At 43.7% G+C, this 15465-nt stretch overlaps 1 protein-coding gene across 4 annotated transcripts in view; it reads left to right on the forward strand.

The window, feature by feature from the left end:
• Positions 1-15465, forward strand: part of FARP1 (FERM, ARH/RhoGEF and pleckstrin domain protein 1) — a 277332-nt gene that overhangs the window by 36304 nt on the left and 225563 nt on the right. For all 4 annotated transcript variants that reach the window (XM_059685013.1, XM_059685014.1, XM_059685015.1 and 1 more), the window contains exon 2: positions 10878-11071. In XM_059685013.1, coding sequence (XP_059540996.1) covers positions 10901-11071 — 171 coding nt within the window. In that variant the 5' untranslated portion in view covers positions 10878-10900. The remainder of the gene's footprint in view (positions 1-10877; positions 11072-15465) is intronic.

A 15465-nucleotide genomic window follows, 5' to 3' on the forward strand; every position in this document is an offset into this window, starting at 1 on the left:
GCCGCCTGCACACCCCCTACTGGGGATGGAGCCCGTAACCCAGGCACGTGCCCTGACCAGGAATAGAACCATCATTTCCTGGTTCATAGGTAGACACTTAACCACGGAGCCACACGGGCCAGATTCTCCTTACATTTTGTTTATTACCCTGGCCTTTTACTTAAAGGTGGGATGGAAAGGGGGAAGCTAAAGTGGAATTTTGTACTCTCAGAATTATCAAGAAATGGACATCATTAAAATTGGAGATTTCTTTCTGGTTTCCTGGTTTTTTATTTTTATTTTTTCTACTAGGGTAAAGGAGCCTTCTCTTCCCACATCATTTACTTCCACCTCCATTCTTCATGTTTTAGTCTTTGCCTATCGACTTAATGGAGGAAACATGCTCTACCAAATCAGTGAAAAGGCAAACAAAAGTATTGTCTAAAATTGTTCATATTTATTTGTTTGTAACGATTTGTTAGATTATATATTAACATTTGATTGGAAAATGAATGCCACTTTTTCTTGCCGGGAGCTTTTGAAAAAACCAGGTACTCCATGTTTGGTGCACGTGTGAAACGTGGATCAGAGAGGTTTCCTGGGTGAAGTTATCTAACCAAGTAAATGCTTGGTCTGTGTTAGCAAATTCTCATTGGGAACCTCTGTGCAGCCTGCATCAGAACCTCCTGGAAGGCTTGTTGCAACCCAAGGTTGGGCCCACCCCAGCCTTTCCCATGCAGTGGGCCTGTGCTGAGACGAAGAAGTTGCATTTCTCACTAGCTCCCAGGTTGTGCTGATGCTGCTGGCTGAGTTGCAACCACATTTTAACTACGAAGCCCTGCTTTCCCTCCATGTTCTAGGCCAGGAATGTAACGCGTAGAATGGACACAGGACTTCCTGAAGTTCTCACCGTTTCCTGGTCTGAGCCTAGGGCGGTCTCTTGCACTAAAACAAGACGAGCAGGTCACACTCCCAGATAATGCAGCCAGACCCCTTCCTGGCCCTCTGGACTTCTCCTCTAGTTGACAACGCAGGAGAGGAGGAGAAAGGCCTGGAGAGGAAGTGATACATGTACAAGTAGAACTCCAGGGAGAGTCAAGTGAGGGCTTGGGGGTTTTTGCCCCTGAAAGAGTCCATCAGGAAAGGCTTTCTGGAGGAGGTGCCCTTGGAGCCTGGCACAAGACGGTATTTTAGGAGGAAGGAAAACAGAACAGCAGCAGCACAGCCTCAGGAAAATGCAGGTGTGCTGAACAGAGTCCAGCTGGATTAGGAAACAGCTTATTTACAAGGAGAGAAATCAGGGCCAATTATTGAAATGCCTGGCTGGGAATTTTCACATTTAACCTGGTATTGATTAGACTCAAGTTTTTGAGTAGAAAAGGGATATGGTTAAAAGTAGACTTTTGAAATAACCACTGTGAAAAGAGAAAATTTCTCTTCTGAGTTTTCCAGGGGCATTTAGGATGGCCTATTTAATTTCATTTCCTAGGGGTTGAAAGGAAAGAATGAAGAAATAATCTGGGTAGCTTCCGCCGTTTAGCTCTCTTTCCCTTAACTTTGCGTGTGAAATGGGGCCCCTACGTACAGACAGTATCCTGGCCTCCTTCTCCCAAATGATCAAACAGACCGAACGGCCTCTGGCCTGTTTGAAGTGTCTGGTTGATATAAAACAGCTGATCTGCAGTTGTTTCTTTTGCTCACAGACTTTTTTGAAATAAGCAAATCCATCCGCACAGATAGTTGCTTTTGAACTTTCTCAAAACCCCTTATCTAAAGTCCCTGTGGAAAGCCAAACTTGGCTGGCTGTGCTCTTGAGATGGTGCCTGGCCGGCAGCCTTTCTGGGGTATCTCCTCCCTATCTCCTCCCTCCAGTCCCCAGGGGTCACCTCCTGGTCTGTGGCTCCCTGGGGGGCAGGAGCACAAGGTGGCTTTGTCACCAGGCAGTGTCGGACTCCTCAGGTAAGAGGCAAATGAATGGAGCCGGTGAGGATCACACGCCTTTCGCCCTTTGCCTTCCTGGATGTCTGACGTAGCCGATTTTTGTCCCCACAAAATGGCAAATGCAGGCTCCTTCGTGCTCAACGTGGTGGTTCTAGAACCCAGCCCTGTAGCGCCCTACAAGCTACCTCACGGGCTGCTTCTCCTGTGAATAAACACTTTCTGTGGCTTTTTCTCAACCTAGTACTTCTAAGTGGCTTATATTTAAAACTGGTGGGGAAACTCCTATCAAAGTTCCTCTTGGTTATTAGCCTGTTCTGACCATTGTCACCCTTTACTATGATTTCATCTCATTAGATTGCATGCTCGAAATGGGGCTGGGGTCGCTGACAGGATGTCATTGTAGTCAAGTCATTCATTTTATAAAATCGTTTATTTCTAAATCGGTAATAGGTATATACGGTACAAAAATTTACAAGGTCCAAAGAAAGTGTACAGTGACAAGCGAGTCTTAAGTCCCTCTCACTCCTGCCCTTCACCTGGCTGGTTGCCTCAACGGAGCCAGCTCTCCTACCAGTTACTTCTCGGTCCTTCCACAAAGGCTCTGTGTGTTCATAAGAATATTTGGGTGTGTCCATTTACATAGCAGAACGTTAACCTGTTTTACATATACAATGTAAAGGTTTTTGGTACATTCATGTAGTTCAGTGGTTCTCAACCTTCAGGCCCTTTGAATACAGTTCCTCATGTTGTGACCCAACCATAAAATTAATTTTCGTTGCTACTTCATAACTGTAATGTTGCTACTGTTATGAATCGTAATGTAAATAAATATCTGATATGCAGGATGGTCTTAGGCGACCCCTGTGAAAGGGTCGTTCGACCGCCAAAGGGGTCGCGACCCACAGGTTGAGAACCGCTGATGTAGTTGTATGACAACCTAGTTTCACCACAATCTAGTGTCAGAACATTTCCATCACCCTTCAAAAGATCTCCATCCCTCCAGCCCTTTGCTGTCAGTCCCACCTCCAGTCCCTAACCCCAGGCAACCAGTTTCTGTCTCTATAGAGTTTACTTTTTTGCATATTTCATATAAATAGGGTCATATGCTATGTAGTCTTTTGCATCTGGCTTCTTTCACTTAGCAAAATGTTTTTGATGTTTGTCTGTGTTGTAGCATGTATCAGCACTTCATTTCCTTGTTGATGAGTAATAAATAGTTCCTTGTATGGATATGCCATATTTTGTTTATCCATTCACCAGTTGACGAACTTTGGGGTTATTTATCCTTGCTGGCAGTTTTTAGCTATGATCATCTGCATCCATACAACTCTTTGTGTGGACATAAGTTTTCATCCTTTTGGGGGAAATACATTGGATGGGAGTCTCTGAGTCACTAGGAAAACACAATCTCTGGGTTATATGCTAACTTTGCGATTAAATTTTAAAGAAACTACCAATATGTTCACCGAAATGTCTGCACCATTTTATGTTGCTACCAGCCACTAGCAGTGTATGAGAATTCCAGTTTTCTCACATTCCCCATAATAGTTGTTACTATTCATTATAGTCGGTGTGAAATGTTATCTCATTGTGGATGTAATTCATATTTCTTAATGACTAACGATGTTGAACATCTTTTCATGTGCTTACTAACCATTTGTATATCTTTGGAGATTTAAACTCTCTTTTTATTCATTTTAAAACATGTGCTAACAGTTAACTGTCTCTTACCATCTCTACTTCTTCCCCTGGCAGTTTTTTGTTCTGCTATTGTTATATTGTCAGGTGTTATAATTTTCTGCAGCTATTACAGTTATTTTAGTCTTCCTCTTACTGTATAAATGTAAAGTTTACCAGTAATCATTTTTCAATGTTTCACCACTAACTTTCACCTCTTATTTTGCTGAATTTTTATCCTTTGTTTGGACTTGGGTAAAATTTCCCTAAGTTCCTGGCTATTTAAAATATTTGGCTACTATATTTGAATAAAAATTGGGCTGGGTTTAAAGTTTTGATTTCTTTTTTATTTCTTTGAGGACACTTTGGACATTCAAGCATTGAATGTTGCTGTGAATAATTCTGAACATTTGTCCCCTCATATTTTTTTGAACTTTTTCCTTAAATGCCTAAATTATTCCCATTTTTATTTTTAAGCCAATCTTATTGATTTGAGGGCGAGGGAGAAGGCGAGGGAGAGGAACATTGATGTGAGAAACATTAGTTAGTAGCCTTCCACATCCACCCTGACCTGGGATTGAACTCACAATCTTGGTATGTGCCCTGACTAGGAATTGGACCCTCAACCTTTTGGTATATGGGATGACACTCCAACCAACTGAGCTGCTCCAGCGAGGGCTGATTCCTTCTTAATTTTTGAAGATCAGTGGTGACATAGGAAATGTATTGGTGTTCACTATTTTATGTTAGTTATTTCTGGGATATGGTATGTTCATTTATTATGAAGAATCATCTTTTATTTTTGAAATTATTAAAATATTATACCATAAAATATTTTTCTTGTTCCATTTAAATTTTCTTCTTATATGGACACCAATTGAGGGTATGTTGGATTTCCTTTGTTTATCTTTCCACACCTGTCATTTTTCTGTTTTAATATTTTTCAGTCTTTCCCCTCAAAACCCTCATGTTTTCACCAGTGCATTTTTTTTTTTTTGTTTGGCTAACTTCCATTTTGTGGTTGTCTTAGTCTGATTGGATTGCCATAATAAAAAGTACCATAAATTAGAGAAATTATGAACAACAGAACATTTTCTCTCATAGTTTTGGAGGCTGGGAAATCTGAGATCAAGGGCCAGTGGCTTCGATGTCTTGTGAAGTCTCTTTTTCTGGTTCGTACATGGCTTTTTACTGTGTCCTCACATGGTGGAAGAGACAAGAGAGCTCTCTGGAGCCTCTTTTTTTTTTTTTTTTTTTTTTTTTTTTAAATAAGGACACTAATCCCATTTGCTGGCTCCTATTTCTCCTATCTGCTAGATCTAGGTGGTCTCTCCTCCTCATGAATCCCTCCATATTTCAGCAGTTACCTCTCTGCAGAAGGACAATAGCACATGTATTTTTCCTGGATGGTCAGATTTCAAATAACATGGGTCCAGACTCCCACTTTTTTTCTAATGTAAAATGTGTTTTGTTAGAGTCACCCAGGAGTCTTAGTTCTGGCTGCTGTAACAGACTGCCTTAGACAGAAATGTATTTCTCACAGTTCTGGAGGCTGGGAAGCCTGAGATCAAGGTGCTGGAGAGTTGGTGTCTGATGAGAACCCGCCCTGTGTCCTCACATGGTACAAGGGACAAGAGAGGTCTTGGGAGGCTCTCTTATAAGGGCACTAATCCCATTCATGAGGGCTCCACCCTCATGAACTAATCACCTCCCAAAGGCCCCATCTCCTAATACCATCACATTGGGGGTTAAGTTTCAACATCTGAATTTGGGGGTTGGGCACAAGTATTCAGTCTATAGCAATGATATTTTTACAGATTTTTCTGCTCCCTCCTGGCCCCCTTCGGGTCTGCCCTCATACTTCATTTCCTTCTCACATTTTCCTATAACTTCCCTGAACTCTTGTAAAGTTTTCTTATATATTTCTTTACAGAATTGATTATTTCATTGCTTTGTTAGTTTATGACAATACCTAACAAAATTTTACCTGAGCAAAATTTTGATATGTTACTTGCAACATTTCTTTGGTGGGTATTTTTCATGTCAAATTTTCTTCATGTCAAAATTTTTCATTTTTCTCTTTCTTCTAACACATCTTTGTAAAGGTCACCTTTTGTTGTTACCAGGTGAGTTCTTTATGAAGTAGCTATTTGTAGGAGCTTCCCGGGAGCCAGGAGCCAGGGCCATGTCCCTCATGCTAGTAGAAATTCTTGTGACCTCAGGGGTGTGTGTGTATGTACATGTAATCTTTTCAGCCTTTGCTTTCCTCTTGCTTGCTGAGATTGTAGTATTCTCGACGCCGTCTTTGTCTTTTTCACCTCACCTCAGCAATAGACTGCTTCCTACAACTATGGCTGGCTGTGTATTAGTGGTTTCTCATTCAGGTCCACCTTTAGTGCTTCTGGAGAGTTCCTGCATCCAGGGAAGCTCTTTAGTGCTAATCTGCACGTCTGTGTCTGTTTCCCCTGTTTCCAGAAAACTAGTGCTGGGTTTGTTGCTAAGGATATTCTGCTTATCTGGGGAGTGTCACAGGGATGGTGAGCCTCGTAAAGCACTTTCCTTCTCCCCTGTCTTTTACTGTAGTTTGGCAGGTCAGGGTTGTGGTTCGGAGTAGCAGATGTCTTCTAGTTTCCTCGGGGCTGGAGCTGCATTTGTGTGTGTGCTCCTCCTTGCCTTTGGGTGACTTCCAAGAGGAAGTCTTTAAGCCAGGACACTAGGACAAGACAACTCTAGTTTTCTATCTTTTCTCCACCAGTTAAAAATGTTAGTACTTTGTGTTGCAGTTACTATTTCCTTTTAACAACTTTTCACATATCTCTAAAGAAAAAACCTTTATTTTTAGGGCTGGAATGATGACATTAGAAAATGTATCACAAGAAAAGAAATACTAATTTCCTTTACTCTGTTCTTTAAGGAAACCAGAAGTCAGAGGAAGTTACGGAGGTAAAATCAGAATAACCAGAATAGAGCATGGCTTGATATTTATAAACAGGAGGCTTGGGTTTGTTAGGCGTGTTTACCAAGAAGGCTGTGCTGTGTGACTGGACTCCCCAGTTTTGCTATCAAGCATGCATTGTGGTTACCCATTTGTGACTTGCCAGCGTTCCTCAGATATTCCCTTGACATTCTTAGGCTGCTCAACTCAGAACTCTTGGCTGGGTTTATGGTTGAATTAAACAGTATTTCCATGTACAGCAACAGTCTGCATGCAAGTATGAAAACGAAAAGACAGTGCGACATACTTTGTTTAAACATTAACATCCAGAAGTAGAAATAATATAAGCATGAGGTCATTCAAAGACTAAAGGAAAGGGAAATTAAGGTACCAAGTATCTATGAATCACTAACTCAGTTTGATTTTTAAAGGCTACCATGCTAACAATGACAATAAACAGGGGCGGGCAAAAGTAGGTTCATAATACTATAATAATAATATTATAATAATAGTTAATAATACAATAATAAATGAATGACTAAATAAGAATAAACTGTGTTTTGTGTATTTATAACTGTAAACCAACTTTTGCCCACCCTGTATGTTTATGTGGAGATCTTGGGCCAGCGGGAGAGCCAGGATTTAGTTTAGGGGATGCTCTTTGCGTGAGTAGGACAGGAGAAAAGTATTTGTAGGGAGGGGCCCTGGCACCTTAGAGATGGGAGAAGGGGCCCTTCCATCAGATCTCTGGGTAGGAGTTAGAGCCACAGTCTGACCCAGAGCTGCAGGAGGCAAAGTGGCCAGGCCCAGCATCAGGGCCTGCTCATTCTGATGGTTTGCAGGGCAAAAAGGCAGGATGCTTGAGAGGTAGGGAGAGGTCAACACCAAAGTAAGGAGAAGTACAAAGAATGGCTGGGAAGGAGGGAGGCAGCTGGACTGATGTCATAGTTTTCTCTGGAGGTGTATTTACTTACTTATTTATTTATTGAGGTGCATTTATTTTTAACCATGAGACAACCAACAGAAAACATATAGGGAAGTAATTTCCCCTGGTTTTTGGAGATTATTTTAAACACAACTGCTCTCATAATTAATTAAATGTATACCACCCAGATTTGATTTATTGAGCAAATAGTGATGAACTTTTTTTCACTTTGTTGTAGGACACTGTGCTAGACATTATAGATAAGCAAGGTCTAGTCATATCGCTCAAGACTGATAGATGAATTAAGCAAAGCACACATCATACAGTCAAACAGATTAGAATTAGTTTCTTTAAAAAAGCTTATTTGGGGCAGAAATTAGAAAGATAACTTACATAGCAGACCTGTGAAATCACAGATGGGCATTTAAAAAAGCAGGAGCAGTTCTCAGAAAGGCTGGTCCTTAACCAGCATTGCCTTGTAGAACTCCAGTCTTAAAGGATTGCAGAAGAACAAATGGTAACTGCTTCCAGGCTGTGGTGGAAAGTTGGTAGGGAAAGTCTGTGTGGAAGAAATAAGAAGCAAATACTGTTTTCTAGGTGGCGATCGGACCGTTTCCTGCCAGATTAAATGACATGTCTTTTTAGTTCAGGATGGTTGGAGTTAAGGGCCTAAGTGGTTTGAGGTGAGACTCCATTGTTTCTGATCTGCTGACCTCGGGGGCCAGCCCTCTGTGTCTTGGTGAGAACGTTAGAGGTTTTGCTGAGGGGGAGGGAGAGGTTTCCATATGGAATTTGCTGGGGAAACTTGACTCTTCAGGGGGAGGAATGAGTTGGGCAAGAAGAACCTACAACCAACACTACAAACTGAACGGTTTTTCTTGAAGAAACTTGCTGAAGGGAGACTCATTGTCAAACGGTGCAGGTGACGCAGCACCTCGCTCTGTACCTGACACCACACATGACTTCTTGATGCCCTTCCATGGCTTTCTTTGTCACAGAGTGTCCCTGGGTCATTGCTTCTGTCCCATCTTCTCCCTGACCCTTGTATACGTTTGCTAGAGCTGCTGTAACAAAGTACCACAGACTGGGTGTCTTAGCAGGAATTTATCTTCTCACAGTTCTGGAGGCTAGAAGTCTCAGCTCAAGGTGTCGGCGGGATTGGTTTCTCCCGAGGCCTCTTTCCTTGGCTTGCACGCGTCATCCGCCTTCTGGCTGTGTCCTCACATGGTCTTTCCTCTGTGTTCCCATATCCCCAGTGTCTCTCTTTGTACAAATTTCCTTTTCTTAAAAGGACAACAGTCAGATTGGATTACAGCCCATCTTAATGGCCTTATTTTAACTTAACTCTTTTAAGAACCTTTCTCCCAGTACAGTCACATTCTGATATACTGGGGGGTTAGGGCTTCGACATACATTTAGGGGTGGGGGAACACAGTTCAGCAAGTAACAGACCTCTTGACTGGGCATGTTTGTTATTTTTGCTTTTTTGTTTCTGTCCCCACACTTGCCTTCACTTTCACTTGTGCAAGACAGACCCTGGATCCATAGTTCACGGCTCCACCTTCCCCACAGCCTATTGTATGTCCTTTTAGTTAAACAGCGTCCCTGATCAAACTCATACCTCCCCCTCTTGCTTCTTCCCCTCTGCCCTGATTTAAAACTTTCTGATCATTATTATACTTTTATCTGGCCTCAGCAGCTAACCAATTACAGCATCTGGTTCATTTTCCCACAAAAGTGGGTTTTACACAATCACCTTTTCATTCCCATTGCCGCTGTCCACGTCATCCCCCTGCAGCACAAATTGTTGCAGTAGCTTTGAAACTGGACACCCCCGGCCCCTGCCATCCTGTCTCTCTTTTTGCACTTCTCAGTATATATTATTTTCAGATTCATTTTTCGGATGTTCTACTGTTGTGTCATTATTCTTACCCCAGTGGCTCCCTTCCACCCGCAGTGTAAAGACCGTATTTCTCAACTAGGCATTTGAGGTTCTTTATAGTCTGATTCCAACCTATTTTCCAAATGCGTCTTTAACCCTTCAGCATTAATTCTCACTCTTCTTCCCATATGTCATTGTAATCTGTCCCCTGGCCTCCTTGGTGCCGTTGGCATTCCTGGCATGCCTTCTCCTTGTGTATTTCTGTTTCCTCTCAAGTATTACCCAACGTCTGAGACTACATTGAATTGAATCCCCACCTTCTCTTTGATGGAAGCACCCTCCCTTTAAAAATCAACACCACTTCATCTCACATTGAACTCTCATTTCTTTGTGCTCCGTCACACTTAAGATATTGGCCATGGTATAAATGTGCTGGCTGATGGGTCCAGACATCAGGCAGCCATTATTGAGCTCCACTCTGTGCCAGGCATTGTGCCTGGGAGGGAGCTGAGGTCCCAAGAATATTCAAGGTTTGGTTTCTGCTTTAGGGTTATGATGTCATGGGGGAAGTAAACGGGCAAATACGGATGGAATTGACCGCCGTGCAGAAGCAGCTTGGCAGGTCATGAGCAAGAGCGGCAGCACCACCTGAGCTCTGCCCAGGTGTCAGGGATGAGACACTGGAATTGAATGTTAAAGCGATGGTAGAAGGTTAAAGCGAAGGTGGAGAATGAGTGGAAAGCATTCAGCCAGAGAGCGCTACACATGATGACCTGGAGCGAGATGGGCATGGGAGAAGGGGGAGTGGGGTTGTGGCACGAAAGAAGAGTGGACAGTTTGGGAGGGAAAGATGATTGTGTTTTGTTTTTAGGAAAATAACTCTTGATACTATAGTATGTGCTTGGAAAAGGGGGTACAATGTGGGAGGTAGGAAAGAAATGGATTAGGAGGTAATTGTCATAGAAACAAGCAGAAATCAAGAGAAAAGACCCTACGTTATTTCACCTGTGTTTGTATGATGAGTGTATGTTTAGTTTCCTCAACCAGATTATAAATTGGGGAGCCACAATGTGTGTTTTACCTGTTTATCTTTATAATACTCACATTATTTAGTATGTTAGTGTATCTGTAAAAGGTACTTAATGGATGCTAATAACATGGCTTAGGTTCTATTCATTATCTTCCCGCCAGCCTCAGTATAAGAAGTAGTGCCTAGAGTTATGTTGAACACAACTGAATCTATGATATGAATAATGAAGAGCTTACTGTAAAAAGAGGAAAGGATGAAATATGTAAAAATATGCAGAAGAATAAACCACGTGCCTCTACTTGCGTGCCTTGAGTGGGTAAGGTGACATTGTGAGGCAATGGACTGAAGCCTCACCCTGTGTGGTTCCTGTGCAGATAGTGGAGACCCTGGCGTGGTTTGGGGAAATTCCCAGGATGAAGGGCAGAAGACGACAAGTGCTACCAGGTGGCTTAAGTGAGTGAGTCTCCGCTCTGATTGATGTATTTCTCTTTCTCACTGCTTCCTGCAGATACTATATAATCTGCTTTCATCATGGGAGAAATAGAGCAGAAGCCAACTCCAGGATCTCGACTGGGGGCCCCAGAGAATTCAGGGATCAGTACCTTGGAACATGGACAGAAACCGCCTCCGACACCTTCAGGAAAACTCATGTCCATCAAAATCCAAATGCTGGATGACACCCAGGAGGCGTTTGAAGTTCCAGTAAGTTGGGGTGTATCTGAACTCAAGCGTGTGAGCAGTCTTCAGCATGGGGAGGTTCCTCTCATGTTTCAGTGACATGAGGTGTCAGGAAGAGGGTGTGTGTATTCCGCCCCCCCCCCCCCCCACACACTCTCCTCTGACCCATTCTGGTTCTGAGCTGTCTGATCTTTAGATTTATGCGTGAACTGCCTATATAATGATATCAGTGGGCACATCACTTGAATTTTACTGACTTTCCCGATACAAATATATATGTGTATGCATATGCATATGTATTATATCTGTTTGAATTGGAGAGAGTTGTGGTCTTGTGGCTGGATCTCAGTTTAATTTGCTTATCACAGGCACTTTCTGTGTGTGTGTGTGTGTGTGTGTGTGTGTGTGTGTGTGTGTGTGTGTGCTGTGTGCGTGCCACTGCTCTAAGGTGAGAAAAATCCCGAGAGGACCGTCGAAGCCCTGCATGCGTGTTCTCATTCAGAAGAGAAGTTGACGCCCATGTTCGTGGGTGGGGAGTGGGATGCAGAGAAACCCTGACCCACACCCTCAGTGTGGCAGCTCTGGAATGGAAGAGCCCGCCGTGTCAGGGGCAGAGCTAAGGAGCGTCTGGGAGCTGGGCGGTGGGGAGGAACCGCCAGCCTGGTCTCTTCCACTGTTTTCCTCAGAGTCCCTGCCTCACTGCCCCCTGCCCTCCCCCATCCTTCTCCGGCCTCCTCCATAAATAGAACTCCTGCTGGAGGTGAGGGACCCACCAGTCATGTACTGATGGAGGCTTTCTTGTTCCCAGGCTGGGAGAGCTAGGTGTGTGTGGCCAGCTCTCCAGGACTCGGCCCGCACCTTCCTCGAGAATCATTATCCCTTATGTGGGTCGGAGTCCAGAGAGTTCTTAGCACACTTTGGATTTCGTTTCCCATGTTCTCTCTTGGGGACTAAGCACCACCTCTCACATCGTGGGGGACGAAAATAGCTCTCGAATTCCCAACAGCCAACTTATAAACACACTTTGGGAACACAACCTGTTTTTAAAGTGGAGCCGATCCGTCTATTATTCCTGTTGGTTAGAGCGACTGAAATTTAAGTTGGCATCCGCGTCTCCAACCCATCATTTAATCATTTAAGTGATATGATTCACTAAATTATATTTATTTCAAAGAATATTGTCCAGAGAGTGTGAATTATCATCGTCTCAGGGAACGATAAGCCTCAGAATAGCTATGTGTAAAACCACCAATTTATTGCACATCTCAAACCATCTTTGTGTCTTTCTAATTTTCTTGTTTTGCAATTCATATCTAGCAAGGCTTTGGGAACATCTTCGTATTTTGGTGAACAAATCTGTTGCTAATCTGCTGAAATTGTAAAACTAAATTGAGGAGCGCACCTGCTAGCCTGTTAGAATTAGGCCTTTTAGAACGCATGGCCTGTCCCCTGCCTCCCCCCCCCCACCCCCCTTGCAACTTTTTCTCTGCATTGTCAGACTGGTTTGGTGAGGTATTTCGTTTCAGTGTTTCAGTATTTCCTATTTGGTTCTGTTAAGACTTCTGGGCCCAAGTCTGTAGCAGCACATTCTATTAAACGTTGTTCCTGTATGTGGTTTGGACCCGGGAGCTATCAGATGCTGCTGTTGTGTGCACAAACTGCAGGAAGCATTGTACTGTATTCAGTTGCAGTTCTTCAGTTCCCTGAACCAAAGAATGTCAAGACTGCGCTCTTAGCTACCTACTGTTCAGGAATTCTGTAGGAGCTCTCTGTCTGAGAAATAGGAATAGAAATATGTTTCGCCTTTTAAAACTATATTACTTGACAATTTCTGATGTCTGTGCTTTGTATTTGTAACTCCTCTGCCTGGAGGAAACTTTTTCACCCTGCAACCCCCCACCCATAAACTCCTATGCACCCTTAAAGGCCCTGTCAGTTTTACCCAGATGCCAACTCCTTGAGGCGGGGGCTGGGGCTGGGGCTTTTTTTCCCCTCCTTCAGACCTGTTTGCTCATACACCTAGTAGGATGGCATGACTGCCTGGGTTCCAATCCCAGCTTCTCCTACTAACCTATGATCACCTTGAACAGGCACTTAACCTCTTTGTATCTCGATTTTTCACCTGTAAAATAAGGCTAATAATAAACCCTACCTTATTTTCTGAGCATTAAAGGAGTTGATACAACTGAAGTGTTTGGAACGACTCTTGGCACATACAAGGCGCCCAATACAAGAATGATTAGTGGTATTGACGTCTGTTTGCTACCTCACTGCTGGCTTCTTGGCAGGGACCTTATCTCGTCCCTGGCACCCAGCATAGCATCTGTTTTGTAGTAGGTGCTCATTAAATGTTTGCTGACTGACGTCGGGATGAGTTTATTTTACAAGTAGAATTAATTGTTAATTTTTCACATGCCTCACCCATTCATACCTTATTTTCATTTTTCTAGTTTGGTTAGAATGTTCCTTCTCAACCAATGGGCAACAGATGTTTTCTACAAGTGCTTGCAGAAAGGCGGATATCAGCATTTTTATTGGCTAAGCTGATTCTCAATTGCTACCTTATGGTTTTTAAGAACTGAAACAGCAGCTGGAAGGCAGCAGGCTGGCCACAGTGACTCGGTCCCTGTGCTCAGGATGGAGGAGAGTGACACAGGATTGCAAGAGACACTACTAGCTCCCCACCAGCTCCCCATAACTGCTTTAAAACGTTGCTCCAAAACTTGATGCTGTGAATTCATCAAGGCTCAGTGACCCTGGAAGTGTTCCCCTCTCCCACACGTGATCCTCCTTGGATTGGGTGTCCCAAGAGAATGAATTCTCCTTGCTCACTCACATTTGCCACACAGATGAGCAGGGCACATGGCCAGAAGTCATTACAGTTTCCCTTTGGGAACATTCTTCTCCAAACCATTTTTTTTCCCTTGGGGATTGAATTTCCTGGGCCTTTTCTTATTGTAGACTATGAATATGGGCAAAGTAGTCATTGTAAATGCAAATTCCCTAAATATTTCCTGGCACAGATAACCAATACTCTCCAAGATTGCCTCCCTTGCTATTTATAGCCTTTAAAAATTATTTAGGAGTTTAACCTTTTCAGAGGCCTTGGCAGTGAGCATCAGACTTTCCACTCTGTAGCTAGTTTTACCACTGCCTTAGCTCTTGAACTTGGGCAGTTGTTTTTAGGTATTTTCTCTGCAGAGTTGAAAGGTCGAAAACAATACTTATATAGAGTGAATTTGTTCTCGGCATTTTATCATCTTTATGTGGAAAAAGGCTGTGCAAATAAGCCTCACCCTGTGGGTTTATGATCTATGGAGCTTCCTCTTCCAACCAGAGGTTATAAAACCAACGGACTCTGAGGATCTGAAGGGGTTAATGACGCCCCTCCTCTCCCCCACCAGTATCACCACCCTTTAAGGTTCCTGAGAAGGTTTTATGTGTCCTGTCCTCATGACCCTGCTGGTAAACAAACACGCTTCCTCCTGACGTTTTTAGGATAAGCAGATGGTTTCTTCTCCGAGTGTTTATTCAGTTTGCGTGTTTTCATTAGCAAGGTCACTCTAGGAAGAGCTGCGAAGAGCAGAGGAAATAAAACCAAGCCATCTTTTGCTTCTCTTGAGCAGCCGGGGTGAGAATGGCTGGGAAAGATGCTCATGGGTGACAAGAGACTCCTAGTCTTTGTTGAAGAGTGAGCAGGAGTTAGAGGTGTAGGCAGGTGGAAAATGGTGACGCCTTTAGGAAGTTGTACCACAGTGTTAATTGTGGCAGGAAGAGCTCAACGGTCAACCATGGCCATCCCAGGAGACAATCACTGTGCCTTTTTTGTAGTTGTGTCTTGTCATCGCTTCACTCCGATGCTTTTACAGCTTCCAACTGCCTGAGGGTAAAATATGGACTCCTGAGTTGGGGAGGTCAGGAGAGCGGAGGGAGCCCTCATTGAGGGTCTGCTGTCGATGGCTCAGATTCTTGAGCTGCTTCCATTGTTATCACCACCACTTTCCTGGGTGTTTTCCCTCCCGCATGAGCATCTCATGCCGGGAAATTATTTTCTTTGTTTACGTGCTTATTTTTGGCTTCCCACAGGCAGTGTGAGTTCTTTGGGGGAGCAAGGCCTCTTCCGTTCTTGTTTATCATTGGATCTGTCACCTGAACGGGGCCTGGACCCAGCACATACTCCATACCTGTGACCGACCCACACCTGTGTTCAGTCGTTTAACGCACACATTATGAGAAGTGGTTGGGGCTGCCTTCTCCTTGGGAGGAGGGAACCCCTGGGAAGAGCTTTGAGTCACTTCCTCACGTTTGCAAAGTTAAGGTAGGGCTGGGCTTGGAGCTCAGCCCGCATGACCGCAGCACCGTCTGCCTTCCCTGCACTGAGAGCCGCCTCATAGGGTCCCTGGGCTTCCCCTGCCCCA

The sequence above is a fragment of the Myotis daubentonii genome, chromosome 2 (genome assembly GCF_963259705.1).
Source record: "Myotis daubentonii chromosome 2, mMyoDau2.1, whole genome shotgun sequence".
NCBI classification, from domain to species: domain Eukaryota; kingdom Metazoa; phylum Chordata; class Mammalia; order Chiroptera; family Vespertilionidae; genus Myotis; species Myotis daubentonii.